The sequence below is a fragment of the Lissotriton vulgaris genome, unplaced genomic scaffold (assembly GCF_964263255.1).
Source record: "Lissotriton vulgaris unplaced genomic scaffold, aLisVul1.2 SCAFFOLD_2182, whole genome shotgun sequence".
Classification (NCBI taxonomy): domain Eukaryota; kingdom Metazoa; phylum Chordata; class Amphibia; order Caudata; family Salamandridae; genus Lissotriton; species Lissotriton vulgaris.
Genome location: NW_028254909.1, coordinates 345,310 through 361,126, shown reverse-complemented (window position 1 = coordinate 361,126; position 15,817 = coordinate 345,310). Strand labels below are relative to the sequence as shown.

General features: G+C 45.1%; 1 protein-coding gene across 1 annotated transcript in view; it reads right to left on the bottom strand.

Moving 5' to 3' along the window:
- The window catches only part of LOC147659374 (exportin-1-like), a 379,442-nt gene that overhangs the window by 56,101 nt on the left and 307,524 nt on the right, over positions 1-15,817 (bottom strand). The window contains exons 10-11 of the mRNA XM_086951792.1: positions 8,037-8,195; positions 2,334-2,531 (exon numbers count right to left, since the gene is read on the bottom strand). Of these exons, the coding sequence (XP_086807918.1) occupies positions 2,334-2,531; positions 8,037-8,195 (357 nt within the window). The remainder of the gene's footprint in view (positions 1-2,333; positions 2,532-8,036; positions 8,196-15,817) is intronic.

Below are 15,817 nucleotides of genomic sequence, written 5' to 3'. Positions count from 1 at the left end.
AGCGTACACCCTCACTGATATATTCATTCCTTCCCCAAACCATTACATTCCCCCCCTTATCAGATTGTGTAATGATAATGGAGGGGTCATTCTTCAATTTATCGCAACTAGTTGATCTTGTTTAAGGTTGAAATTAGATCTTCCATATTTTTTGTAGCAAATGTTTTCAGTTTTCGTTACACTCTGTTCAAATACATCTAGTGCATCACAGTGTACCATGGGTAGGAATTTCGATTTAGGTTTAAAACCGCTGAAACCAGCATCATCTAGGATAATATCAGTGTCCTGTAAGTTGAGCAATGAATCGTCATGATGGTCGACATTTTCATTTAATTCACATACAGTTTTTAAGTCTGAAATTCAGAGATAGTCATAGATGGCAATTTTTCAGTTATACTATTGCTCATCGGTGGCATAGGATGTAAATGAAACCACTTTTTTAACTCAAGTTTACGTAAAAAGTAGAAAACGTTAATTCGCATTTGCACATAGTCCATGCTCTTGGTAGGACAAAAGGATAATCCCAGTGATAAAACATTACTTTCAATATTAGTCAACTCACGGTTGGAAAGATTGATGACAGTCATTTTGTTCCCTTCTTGGCTCGTGTTGCCATTGGAGTAGCTGCATTCGATGCGTTTCTTCCGCCTTCTTCTTGCTTTTTTGTTCCTCTTGTTCCTCGCGTTTTGCCGCGTTGTCCTCGGCCTCTCCAAAAATCCTGATCCCTTTCTTGTGCATTTAACTGATCTTGTTTTGCTTTGTTGATCAATTGAAACTGCTTCAGGAAATTATTGCAGCTTGGGGTTGCTACGGGTTCACGTTGGCTTAATCTTTCCAGTGAAACATCGGAGAGATTGCTGTCAGACGTCTCACTTTCTTCCGTCTGCACCGCATTCCTTCTCGTCGCTGTTGGTACTTTCTGGATTCTTTTTTTTGTTGGGACCCGATTCAGTCTCTGAACAAGTGGTCGTATTTTTTATGGAACTTTAAAGTTCTTCCCGATTGGTAGTCTTTGTAATCTCTTATAAATTCCCGCTGTTTACGCGCTGTGATCTCCTCCTCCAATTTCATCAGTCGCGTTTGTAGTTTCTCCATATAAAAGTTCCTCAATTGTAGCTTCGATTTCTTCAACAATTTTCTTTGTCTTTTTATGCGTATTTGATCAGTATACGCATCATCACAGTCTAACTTTCTTTAGAGTGGCCAGCCCACTCCTCTAGCATCTCAGGATCTGATGTGGGTTATTAGGGACCAACTAGCCCACCTGTTACCTCCAGTAAGCCACACAGTAGGATTGCTGAGAGGTGGTCAGAGACAAGGCTCCTTTCTCCACCACTCTGCAAACGTGCCTCTAGGCGCACTGCTGGTTGGTGGGTGAGGTCCCCTTTCCTCCCAAGGGCCACAGGACTAAAGTGGACTTCATCCTTCCCAAGCAGAATTGCGCCAGGATGCGTGTTAGCAGTGTTAACAAAGGGGCGTGGCCTCTGACCACATATCAGCAATCGAGCTGGGTGGAGCTTAGTGGTGGTAATAGGAGGGGTAGTTGGCTCCCAAGGACCAACAATAGCCAAGGGGAATGCATCCCCTAACTAGTAGTGTGTCAGGAGGTGCGTTTGCAGAGTGGTGGAGAAAGGGGACATGGCCTGCTATCAGATCTAAGCAATCCTGCTGTAAGGGACTTACAGGAGGTAATAGGAGGGGTTGCCCCCCCCCCCCCTTCTTCACCAAGGACGTCCTTGGGGCCAACTGCCCCTCCTGTTACCTCCCGAAGTCCCACACAGCAGGATTGCTGAGAAGTTGTCAGAGGCCATGTCCCCTTACTCAACTACTCTGCAAACGTGTCTCCAGGCGCACTACTAGTTGGGGGATGTAGTCCCCTTGGCTCCAAAGGGACCTTGGGGACCAAGAAGCTCTCCTGGTACCTCCTGTAAGTACTAAACAGCGGAATTCCTGAGAGCTGGTCTCTTTCTCCACCACTCTGCAAATGTGAATGCTAGTTAAAAAAACCTTAGAAATTCACTAAAAAAAACAAAGGTTACAGGGACATTATAGTTAGGGTCAGAATTTACCTACTCAAAACCAGAGAAATTCAGACGTTATAGTAACCAGAGTAACTCTGTGAGGTCATTTGAGATATCAGTGATGTTACGGACCATTTCATGAGTAATGTAATATGTTCGGTCATAAGCACTGCATTGTGGGGGCGCGAGCTATAGTTAACTCGTAACTAGAACGGCTGAATTGTTGTAGGAGTCAAATCTAACCCTGTAAGCTTTAGTTTTCTTTTGTGAATATTTATACATTCATACACACGTACGTTACATTCACTATACCTTGGAGAGAACAGGCAAATAAAGTTGTCTTCTTGGAGGAACATCAAAATGCTGACTTCCAGATAGCAACGGTGAGGCAGATGTTGAAAATGGGCTCTCTCGATACAGTTCTGCAGCCAAGTGATTCCAATATTCCAGGCAGATTTTGAAGATTTCCGTTTCTTCTACCTCAGATACCAACAACATGTAGTGTAGAGCCTAAAGAAAAAAGTCAAACATTTAATCTTACTACCATTCACCATTATCACTTGATGCAGGCCACTTCCATTAGGCAGGTCTCTTCTCAGAACATACAATAGCCATATGGTTTCAAAAGAGCTATATTTATTATGTATGATGCCATGGTCACAAGTACAACTTATTTCATACCAAAAAGCTATCAAACATTCACATCCCCGCAGGAGAAGAGAACAGGATATCTAACTCTGTAGGATAAACAATAACTCATTTTCAAAGGAAAACAAATTAACATGGGTGAACAGAAAACTGTCCTATTTGATCAGGATGGAGAAGTTACTCACGGTTAGCAGCATCTTCTCTCAATATAGCTGCAGATTCCTTACCTTTGAATATTCCCAAGCCATCAGACTGAATTTGGAAAATGGAGCAGTACATCTGTGGGCCGGTCAGTGAGGTAGATAGGCTTCATATCAGACCACACTGAAAGCAACATGCGCAGGCCTATATAGGCAACACCCAAGCACATCTCAGTTTTTATTTTGGAACATTTCGTTGCTAAAAGGAACAAGTTACCTTCAACAACACCTTATCTGGTGAAGATGCCTTAAGTTAGAATTCTCCCCAGGAGTCAGACTGGATCTGGAAATTTTTAGGTGCTGTAGTTCGGCTCCGCAGGGTGTCGTCTAAGCCAGAAGCAACGTGTGCGGTGTGTGGTACAACAGCCACCTTAACGTGCAAATGCCACTTTTGTTACCCAACATTCTGCATCCGGAGAGAAGAACCACAAAGAACACGGACCACTGGTGTGGAAAACTAGGACTCTGCAAGGGGTAAAGCCCTCTACCTAAAAATTAATTCGCAAAGCAGGGAGAACTGGTGAATCGGTAAGGAATTTAGGCTGAAAAGAGTCTTTACCAAATAAGGTGTTACCGAAGGAAGGTAACTTGCTCATCTTATAGAGACTTCTAGTCACAGAATTGTAACATAAGAATAGATACCCAAGCAATACCCCCCTGGAGGTGGGTCTGCAAAACAATCATACTATAAAATCCTTCAGCACTGTATGAGCAAAGTGCCCATCCCAATTGACGTAACTGTCCTGGCAGTAGTAATAGGCGAGTGGATTTCTATTGCAGTAACCCTCACACTGTTTGCTTGACACTTGATGCACTTTGACTTGATGTGTCCTGGGTCCATGCCAATCAGGTTCTCAGGGCATGTGTTCTTTCTGAATCTTCGTCTTCTTCCTCTAGGTCTTCATCCTCATCCAAGTCCTGACACTTTATAAGAAGTTCAGAGGGACTGCAAGCAGCCCGGAATCTATCATCATTTTCAGAATCTTCATCATCTGAAGAAATTAACACAGCTGGAGGTTGAGAAGAAGTTTGGATTGGAATTAGTGTATCCTAAGAAGTGTCGCCGCTGAAGTAGAGAACTTGAGGATTTCAAAGGTACTAAATCCTTGGAGGTAGGTAGAACTTTCTGTCGAGGCCGCTGCCGACGAAGCCACCACCGAAGAATGCGTTGACGAAATCTTCTTCTGCTTACTTGACACCTCGACGAGGACAAAGGCACCATAGACGAAATAGGCCTCACCTTAACAGATACTAACGTAGACGATGAAGATGTAGACCGAATCATAGCCGGCTTCAAAGATTAAGATGATTAAGTCGGTGACGTAGACGTGACAACAGCAGCTCTCGTCAACGGGGGAATTGACGACTAGCTCGTCGACGAGATGAGCAGTTTGAGGTAAAAACTGCGTAGATGGAGTCTTTGAAGCTTGAGAGTCAGATCTCAAGGGCATGCAGGTGCAGCAAGACTGAGGGGGGAAAACTCACCCCTCTTGAAGTTGAAGGTTGATCCATATGATGTTTCTTCACCACTTTAGGTTTGGAGACACCTTTTGGGGTTCACTGGTTCCCTTTAAGGATGAACAAGTCTTGACTGAAGACACTCTCCATCAGAGAGAGGGTTCTATGAAGTCTTCAACTTCCGTAGCCACAGAAGGAGACACCCTTCTCTGTCCTTCAAGGTCTTCTGAGAGAAGGTTCTACATATCTTACAATCCTTGAATTGGTGTTCAGGATATAGGCAATATTTGCACTTTTTATGAGGATCCTCAGACTGAAATCTGATTCACACAGGTTCCATATGGTCTGAAGAGAGATTTCTTGGTGGTAGACATCTTAAAATTGGATTTCTGAGAAGACAGAAGAACGGAGCAGAGCTCAGGAAGACTGCCTTCACACGACGTGCAGTAGAAAATCTGAGGGCATGAGCCTCTGAGGAGAACATTCTAAGAAGGTGCTGACACCGGATTGGCCTGAATTTGGACCAAAACATAAGGACTGATATATCATAGAAGTGATGTTTTATCTATCTACGCAAAACTATGATTTTTGCTTTCTCTATGTATATATGCTTGTATTATGGCTACATTGTTATGTAATGTACAGTGGGACTCCCACTTCGACAACGGGGAATATTCAAGCATGTGGATCTATGAAAGACAACCCAATACTGGAGAATCATACCTCCCACACAGTGTAATACCAACATGACAGGGTTAGTTTTAGTCAGTTTAGAGATGGTCATCGCGTAATGACGGATGGCATCTCTATATAGCGTGATGGCTGATGCACTTACAACCCGGGAGAATGGACTCAGAAAGTTGTAGGGGTGTCCTAATTATTCAGGGGCAAGCTCACACTTCGAGCCAAGAACACTGCCTTCAGGATTGAAAGGCCTGCTTTAGGGGTGACTTATAGGTTTTAAGTGCAGTAACTTTATTATACGGAGACCTGTATCTTTTGTGGGTGGGGATAGCACCAGCTTACACAGGTAAGAATGGCAGGCCTGTAATTATATTTTGAGTTGTCTCCCGTGGGTGTCATAATACATGTGTTGCAAAGTCATCCTGTGCCCTGGGCACACCCAACTTTTTGCTGACTGGAACTGGTGGTAACTGACTGACTGACCCTGGTCTCTGTTTGCCCAGAGTCAGTGCCAAGCTAAAAGGAACACATTAGAATCCAGTTAAAACACCTAACATACACTAGGGTACACTATGGTATGGTGGGGTACCCCTGTAATTGGCATGACCTACCCCATAAGCCGTTAGTAATAGGGCAGGGTATGGAAACTACCTAGAAGTCTCCAGTATCCTGGGGCATGGCAGTGGCCAGCAGATTCTCTGCACCAGCATGTGTGCAGTGCTGAAGCCCGAGGTCAGTTTAAAAGCTACACTGGTGGCCAGGACAGCTTTTAAACCTTAAATTGTGCCCAAACTAGACTTTGGGGGTAGGGGCCCTTAAAAAGTTAAAACCCTACCATGTTTTTGCATATTAGGGACCCCCAGGGTCACCCCTAGGTATCCCAGGGGTGGGGGGCCAGTTATCTATAAGGAGCGCCCTTATAAAATGAGTTTTTATATGCCTGGGTAAAGTGAAATTTTACATTTCACTCCCCACATTGTATTAAAGAGCTGCTCAAATTCGACTTTGATGCTAGAAGAATTGGGTAAGTATGATATGCAATATTTCTGCAGTTTCAGAACCCCTGAAGTCTCCCCTAGTTGCACAGAGGGTGGGGGTCCGGTAGAAATTAGGGAAATACTTATTAAATATGGTTCTTGAAAAGTGGTCCAAGTCATTTTCCCCATTGCAAACCCCATGGCCCATAGGTTAACATGGTAGGAAGTGATTGATTATAAAACATGATAGGAGAGGACCAGCCGGACCATTCAAATACTTCCCAGAATGGTAGTAGTAAATCCAACAATATTATATTATTGAATTTCTCCTAAAGTGTACATACAAGAAGTTATGAGACTTTCTTGTTTGTAAGTCCAAATTCAGCCTTTCAGTGGTCTGCCCCGATTGGTCAGAGTTAAGTGGATTAGCCAGGCTGCTGGGAGGGCAGTGTGCTGTTCTATAGGAATGCCAGGCCAGGAGGTGGCGTAGTAAATTATGCATTTAAAAGGCAGATGGGGAGTCCTGGGTTTCAGTCCTCTCCGACAATCTTGACCCAGAGTCAGGGCTAGGCTTAAGGAAGGTATGTGCAGATGTTAGGGGGAGAGTCCATGGAAATAAGGCATCCCAGGGGGTATGTTTAGTCATCTCTTATCTCCTCGCTGGAAAATAAGCCTTTCTAGATTTGGAAGAATGATGCCCTTTGGGACAAAATAATGCCACACTCTACAGGATATTGTCATAACTATGAGGAGTTGTCCTACTCTCATTGGTCAGACGTGACCTGGTGCTTGACCCAGAGAATTTTGAATAAGTATCTGAGAGGGGCATAGCCCTCAATCTGCTGCTTGAAACTGAATGAAGGAAGAAGTGCCCTGCTGAAGGTTTTAATGTGCAAGGAACTCTAAGGCCTGACCTTGGAAGACAGCACCATCTAAAACTACAGCCCTGTGGATTACCTTGCCGCCAAAAGACTCAAGAGTGGAAACTCCCTGCAAGCTACAGGTTAACAGAGCTCACCTGGACAGCCCCACAAAGAATTCAAAGCCTGGAGTACCAGTGGATTTGTAAGGGTTTTGTTTAAGTGGATTGCGGAATTGAAGTTTCACACTTTCAAGGACCCTCTTGGAGATTCCAGAACCTTGGATTGTGTGTTGGATACTTTGGGACCCGCAAGCAGAACTTCAGGAAGGTGTTCTAACTGGACCCCGCTTGCTGAAGAAGGCTGCCTACCAAAGTGGTGAGAAAATTCTTCAGAACAATTTAAAAAGGTGTGTCCCTGACAAAAAAAACGAAATGACTAAAAGGGGCCCTGTTGGTTTCTAAGCAGTAGAAAGTGACTTTTTTAATTTCATAATTCTGGTTACCTACAGTGGATTATTTTCGTTTTGGTGTCATTTAAAAGATAAAAATATTACCTATTTTTTTTATAAATTGGTGTTGGATTTTTATTTTGTGTTGTGTTAATTATTTACTGAATTGGTGTTTTTAAATGCTTTACATACCGGTCTTTGAAGTTAACCCTGTCTGCTCGCAGCCACGTTACCAAGGGTTGAGCAAAGGATTAATTTTCTAAGACCTATGCTGACTCATATCATGTGTTAGTGGCCTTATTGCCAGTGGCAGACCTACATTTGCCCCTACCAATAACCCACTTTCTAACAACATGCTTCAGCCCATTGGGGACCCATGGAATATCTATGCCAAGGGTACCTCAGTACCATATACTGGGGACTGGTAAGGGTACACCAAAGTCAAATCTGGGATGTACCAAAGTACTTAACATACCAATTTAGGGGAGATAGCACAGACTGGGGTACTGATTAGCAGGCTCCCGGTAAGACTAGTCGGAAACAGCATAGCACCAGGCAAAAAGTGGGTGTAACCACAAAAGCAAATCCTACTTTCCTACACTCATGAATTACAAGCCTGACAACATGAAAGGATTTTAGACCATTCACAAAACAAAACCCAGGCTAGAGGAATACATTAACTGAAAAATCCTAGCAGAAATTGGCTCAGCAGTATTTGTCGAATCAATGTAACTTACCTCCATCAATGTCTCCCGAAGATTAAGTCTTTTTTCTATAAGCTGACCATGTTCTTTTAGAAACGTGCAAAGAAACAAGCTGAGGTTTTGAATAAAGTTCTGCTCATCATCTTTACCATTCGAGTAAGCAAGACGGATATTGGTGTTCAAAGGCAGCATCTATGAAACAAAAAAAACAGCATTACAATTAAGGAATAATAGGGTCTTGTTAATGACATTTTGAACACCACACTTGAGGATAAGCGAGCTTGTAAAGTTTATGCGGTCACAAGGCAAATTTGTTGTGTCCTTAGCACTACCTATGTGAAACGGATGTTGCCTTTTAACCACAAGTGCCTATGGCAGGAAAATATCAGCAATACCTTGGATCAGACATCATGTGACAATGCTTACTTTGCATCTACTATACTAAACTCTTAGTTACCTCAAGGCTGCTGTCATGACTCAGTTCTTTAGAGCACCTCCTTGCAAAGAGGTGGACGGCCAAAGATGATCACTTTGGAGATGGTGGGTACATGCCCCTTACCCCAGGCTATAAAGTGACTGGCCAAGTTTGCAGCATGTTTAAATCCAGAGAATTAGTACCTTTACATTAAAACTAAAAGGTAAGAATAGTGTCAAGTGCCACATTAGAGGTTTTAAATACCCATAAATACAGCATTGGTATATTTCATAGATTCAGAATTTTGAATTATTTTGTCAGACGATTTTACTCAATTGTTTACAAGAGATGTCCAGGACTAAATCTAGGAGTTCTTGAGTTTGTGAGACCATTTGCTGACTGTGTACAACAAATGCTTTACACTGTCTTTTGATATTGCCTTACTGCTCGACCAAGCTACCACTTTAGAGAGTAAGGTTATATATAATTTTACCCTCTGCCAAACCTCTGGGGACTGTGGACTCTGTACACACTGTACCTTACTTTGGTCCAATATATACAGAGCCACTTTCTTAAACCATGAACCTTGTATCTGCAGGTGACTTGTGTGGGCTCCCCATGTAAACAAAAAAGCATCCGTTACAATGATATTTATTGGGTCCGGTTGGTGAAAAGGAAGCCCCTGCAGGAGATTTCTCGGAGACCACCAACACTGGAGTGACCTGATGGCATGCATGAATAGGGTAATCCTGTACTCCCAATTCCCCAGTAACTGGTCCCACTGATCCTCCAAGCCCTCCCAGAGAAGGTGCATGTGGAGGTGAGCATTGGGGGTCAGAAAGATGCAGGAGGCCATCAAAGAAAGGAGTGAGGAGACCCCCACGGACTGATGGGTGAGGCATCCGTTGAAGAGTGTGACACCCTTGGACATACGTGTGTCGATGGAAGCTCCCAAGTAGAGCAAATTCTAGACTGGTATTGATGTGAAGACACAATCGAGGGAGAAGGTTGCAAGTCCATTCGAAATGCAACTGGGCTTCTAAGAACAACTTGATAGGTTAGTCCTCCAGGTAAGGTTAGACGAAGATTGTGTTTCCGAAGATGCAGAGCCACCACCACATGTATGCATTTGGAAAATGTCCTGGATGTGGACTTGATAACAAATGGTAGGACAGCGTATTGGTCGCAACCTCCAGAGAAAGATACAGAGTCAGCGAGCTAAAGATGGTGGAGCCATCACAAGTGGCTAGCTAGAACAGCTCTTTGGCACGCTTGGAGAGGACTTCGTGGCCCTCAGACAAGATGTGGCCTCAGGCACCAAACAACTCAAGGCTGACGTCCAAGAAATTGGAGATCCTGTGGATTTCCTGGAGCAAGCAGGTAACCAAAGGGCTCAAGAGCTTACATAACAAGTCCGGGAGCTACTGGGCCTCAGGGACCGCAACAAAGAACTACCCATTCTCTTGGAAGACCTAGAAAACCGCTCGAAGCGGTCTAACGTTCGTCTCAAAGGTGTGCCACTTCAGGCAGATGGTGAGAAATTCGAAGATTTGGTGGTTCGCTTCTTTCGACACGCCACTCCGGAGCTTGGGGACAGCGAGACCATTCTAGACCGCAATCACCAAGCTGGGAAGCCGGCATCTTGCCTGGGTCAGCAGAAAGATATCCTCAATTGCCTCCATTCATTCAAAGAAGTCATAATAAACACAGCCAGAAATATAGCAACCATTGCTTTTGAGGGCCTCCAAGTCGGAATTTATCAGGACCCCTCGCCTATCACACTTTAGTGCTGTAGGGCCTTGAATCCAGCCACAAGCTTTCTAAGGGAGAAAGTAATCGGCTATCGTTGGGGGCAACAATTCAGATTGACCTTGGTAAGAAACAAGAAGCTGCAGATGGTGCTTTCAGCGTGAACCTCAAGAAGGATGAGTCTGGGGGGGCAACATCTGAAAGACACGTCATCCCAAAGGCCATCCAGTCAGAGACTGCGTTGGAGGACTGGACGAGAGGAAACACAAAACCCACGTAACTTGAACGCCAGAAAGAGCAACCAGCCCCGCACTGACAACTACAGAACAGAATGGACCCAGAGGAATCAAATAAACACTGATTTCTGACGCCCTGCAGAGTTTGAGCCCTGGGCCAGTAATATACTGAAGTCCCGATGACAACAAAAATTGGCCTGAGGCAAGATGCTCCTCCACTGCAAGGATACAGACTGTGTCAAGGCTCAACAGTAAAAGGGTAGTTATCGGCAGATGGATGGAGGGAGATCCGAAGGAGGTTGGGGGGGGGGGTCCCTTTAACAAACGTATTGGGACTCAAAGTGGACCCTGCAACCGGGGTCTACTTTGACAACACTTAGAGCACAGATATTGAGACTTAATGTCAGGGGCCTAAATTAACCTGTTAAGATGCGCACTTCTGGTCATGTTGAGAGAGACCAATTGTGACATGTCTCTTGCAAGAGACCCATTTCCTAAGGGCTGACTGGAAGCGCCTCCACTCCAGATGGTTCAACAGGTAGTATTTTTCTTCCACTGGGGGAAAAAAGTCGGGTGGCAGTCCTCTTCGCCACTTATTTTTCGGGCTCAGTCCTGCGTGTGCAAACAGAGGTACCTGGCAGAGTAGTGGCATTGAAAATAGCAGTGGGGAATCCTTATAGGAAGCTGGCTCTGTATATACTATACCAAAGTGAGGTATAGTGTGAAGAGTCCAGTGGAACCCCAAAGGTAAGGCAGAGGTAAAGTTAGATAGAACCTTACTCTATTTGTGGTAGTCGGGTCGAGCAGTAAGGCAGTAACAGAGGGAGGAGTTAAGCATTTGTCGAACCCACTCAATCGGCAAATGATTTCACAAACTCAAAGAATGAACTTCAGACCAATTGGTTTTGTATAAAAAAAATATTCTTTTAGGTATTTTATTTTCTAGAAACAAGCAAGTCTAGCTAAGGTGAGTTTATACTTATTAATAAATTTACAGTTTGAAATGCAATTGCAAATGTACTTTGAAATGGTTAAAGTTTGAATTATTGGTACTCCAATACTGTGAAATGCTGTACATATACTTTGTATCGACTTTGAAAAGAAAATTACAGGCCAGTTCATTTTGAGGTTACTTTTTAGATTACTTTTTCTACTCAGTGTGATATGCCTAGATAATCACACAGACATTTCCTAGAGAAAAGATAAGTAAAATCAGTTTTGCACAATTGTTATTTTTCTGGTTTCCATACAAATCAACTCCACAAATGTTTCTAATTGAAATTCAATTGGGTCGTGGGAGCAAAGCTCCTGGACTTTACCTCAACGGCACCAGGGCGTATGTACTGTATGTACACTTTAGGAGAAATTCAATATATTATTGGATTTCCTAGGACCATTCTGGGAAGTCTTTGAATGGTCCGGCTAGTCCTCTCCTATCAATATTTATTAATCAATCACTTTCTACCGTGTTAACCTATGGGCCACGGGGTTTGCAATGGGGAAAATGACTTGCACCACTTTTGTAGCACCAGGGCTTATAAAGCCACATTTTATAAGTATTTCCCTAATTTCACCCGGACCCCCACCCCCTGTGCAACTAGGGGAGACTTCAGGGGTTCTGAATCTGCAGAAATATTGCAGATCATACTTACCCAATTCTTCTAGCATCAAAGTCGAATTTGAGCAGCTCTTTAATACAATGTGGGGAGTGAAATGTAAAATTTCACTTTACCCAGGCATATAAAAACTCATTTTATAAGGGCGTTTCGAACTCAACACATTTTTGGAGTTCTCATCAGGACCATGCTGTGGAACAAAGACAGAAAAACCTTTCTTTAGTATATTATTCTTCTGTCTATTTTTAGTTAGCTCCACCACTAAAGCCAAATACTCCTTACCTCACTAGTAGTGGCATTTAAATCGCCCACGACGCTGAACAGTTAATAGCTGGAGGAAATAGACAGAGCCTAATTTAGTCTCACATGGTTTTGCATTTACACGTGCTTATGCTCGACTCAGTCTCGCCACTTACAAATAGCTCATGCAATCCTCTGTATTGCCGCTGTTTTGAGAGAAGTCGCCCTGCTATCTAGAGCCTGGGAGCGGATAAATGTGAAACAGTGGTGCATAAGGACCAGTTTTCTGAAAGAATAATAACTCATTGTTTCACTTATTACAAACGAGGTCCTACATGATTCTCTTACTTGGATTAGTGGTTTCCTTTGGTGTGTGTTCCGCGAAAACAGTTAGATGGCCATCTGCGGGGTAAACAGGCTCTAGATAGCAGGGCGACTTCTCTCAAAACAGCGGCCATCCACAACCACCACCACCTAATCAGGGCGGCCAAGAGGACTTTCTTTAAAGACCGCCTTGACAACGCCGCACACAATAGCAAGGAACTCTTCAATATCGTGAAGGAACTCTCCCACCCCAGCTCCCAACACCAACGACATCCCGCTGTCGCAAGCCCTGAGAGACTCCCTCGCAACCTTCTTCCACCGCGAAATAGCAGACATCCACAACAGCTTTAACACCCAGACAGCCCCAACAGACCCTCCGTACACCATCGACCACGACCCCCTGCTAGCCTGGGCAAGCGTGAGCATCGATGACACCATCAAGACCATGCACTCAATCCACTACGGCTCTCCGTCGAACCCATTCCCACACCACATCTTCAACAGAGCAAGCAGCACCATTGCACCCCACCTGCGCAACGTCATCAATCTCTCCCTAGAGACCGCGACCTTCCCAGACATCTGGAAAAACACTGAGATCCACATCCTACTCAAACAAGCATTTACAATGCAACGGTTTCGCCTTTGTAAAAGTTAGAGCTATTGGCATTGTAAATGACAAATGTTTTATTTATGTGTTAGTTTTGAAAACAGATAAATAAATGGCATTGTCATTTACAATGCCAATAGCTTAATCTCTCGCAAATGCGAGACCTATTGCATTTGCACCCACACGCACACACACAGAGAGCCACCCACACACACACAAAGAGCCACCCACACACAGAGCCACCCACACACAGAGCCACCCACACACAGAGCCACCTACAAAAAAAAGCTAGCCACACAGACAGAGCCCCAACACACACAGAGCCCCAACACACACAGAGCCCCAACACACACAGTACAGAAAATAAGTTGAGGACTGTGCACCAACGCTCTGTAATGAATACACATTTGTAGGCAGCTGCACACTGTAAAGAATGCATGCTTATTTTGTACATATATATTCAACCTAGCTCGTTCACAAATTGTAAGCACTCTGCTATGTGACCTATACTGAGCAGACCTATGTCACCAAAATACACTGCAAGCACCCACCTATGTAGCCTATGATGTGCAGTTCAACGACCATACCCTACACATGAAGCTTTATACCAAAACACACTGCATGCCCAGGCCCGTCACCCACGATACACAGTGGAAAATCAGCTAAACCAGCTGGAAAACAAATACTTAGCTGCCAACCACAATACTTTTCTGAGCACGCTGACATCTGTGTCATACTGAGCACTCAGCTTACAGCCACGGGGCATTACGCACATCAACCTAGAGTACAAAACAGAATGCAATCACATACAGTAAACTGCTCGCTATCTGTCGCAAACTGACCAAATCCAATTGTCATACATGATACACGCAAATCCAGGTGTGACTTACAGCAAACTACAGCCGGCTCTTGCTAACTTTTCTACGCAGTGCACAACCAGTTGTTACTATTTTTGCACAGGAACCTGCTATGATCTGTACAATGCAAGCAGTTGTTACTTTATGTTCATCCATGTGTCACCCATATCATAGTATGCACAGCTGGATGACAACCACTGTGCAGACAGATGTCACTAATGGTGCACAATCAGCTGTCACTCCTAGTACACTGCACAGCCAGCTGTCACCTGTAAAATGTACGACTAGGAGTTGCCTACAGTAACTGTTCCCAACCAGCTTCCAACAGTGGACAATCAATCGTCATAAGCAGCACACTTACCCGCCGTCCACAGTACAGCTGTCACCTATAGTCCAATTACACAGCCAGCTGTCACCCACCAAACACAGTCATCACTACAGTACACTGGGCCAGGCAAGTGCTGTGAACTGCAATCCACTGCACATCCAGGAGACACGGACAGCGGGGGGGGGGGGGGGGGGGGGGGGGGGGCGGGAACGGGCACACGGACAGCGGGAGGGGGGGTGGGAACGGGCACACGGACAGCCGGAGGGGGGCTGGAACGGGCACACGGACAGCCGGAGGGGGGCGGGAACAAGCACACGGACAGCGGGAGGGGGGCGGGGAAGTATGCTTTCATCAGCATGGACAACTTGAGTATGAGGGAGGGAAGCAGCAGCATGAACAACTGGAGGGTGTGAGGGAGGAAAGCAGCAGCATAGACAACTGAAGAAAGGGAAGTAGCATCAAGGAAAACTCGAGGGACAGAAGCAGCATGGACAACAGGAGGGTGGGAGGAAAGCAGCAGCATGGACAACAGGCAGGTTGGAGGGAGGGAAGCAGCAGTATATACAACAGGAGGGTGCAGAGGTTTAAGCAGCAGCATGGACAACTGGAATGTGGGAGGGAAGCAGCAGCATAGACAAGGGGAGGGTGGGGGGATTTAGGCAGCAGCATGGACTACAGTAGGGTGTAAGGGAGGGAAGCATCAGCATGGACAACGGATGGGTGGGAGGGACGCTAAGCAGTAGCATGGACAACGGGAGGGTGGGAGGTGGGAAGCTGCAGCAAGGACAACAGGGTGGTGGGAGGGGGAAGCTGCAACATGGCCAACGGAAGGGTGGGAGGTGGGAAGCTGCAGCATGGATAACAGGGTGGTGGGAGGGGGAAGCTGCAGCCTTTGACAACGGGAGGGTGGGAGGGAGGGAAAGAAGGAATGAGGGAAGCAGCACGGACCACGGGAGGGTGGGAGGGAAGCAGCAGTACAGACAACAGGAGGGAGCAACACTGACAATGAGCAGCACAACGACGGAAAGAAAAACATCAACATAGCGCTCGATTTCTTGCAGTGTCTAAAATGTGGCCACATCTTCACTGCATCCAGTGACATACAACTTTTCTCCGTTTAGTGACAAGACCTTGCTTCGAAAAGTAATAATAAATAAATGATACATCTACGCCTACCTCCCTCTCTTTAGGTCGGTACTTCCACTAATCAAAGTAGCCTCGGGCCATAGTTTACGTCTAAGGCAGTGATCCATGAAGTCAACTGAAGCCTGTGAATACAGAACAGTCCTTGACAAACGTGCCCAATCACGGGGGTAAAAACAATCCCCTTGCTTATACACCCCCAAAGTACTGTTGACCACCCTGAGTACGCACTGAGCTAACGAACACTTACTCTGTGCGCGCTGAAACAAATCAGCCGGCAATTCCTCACTGGCTCCACG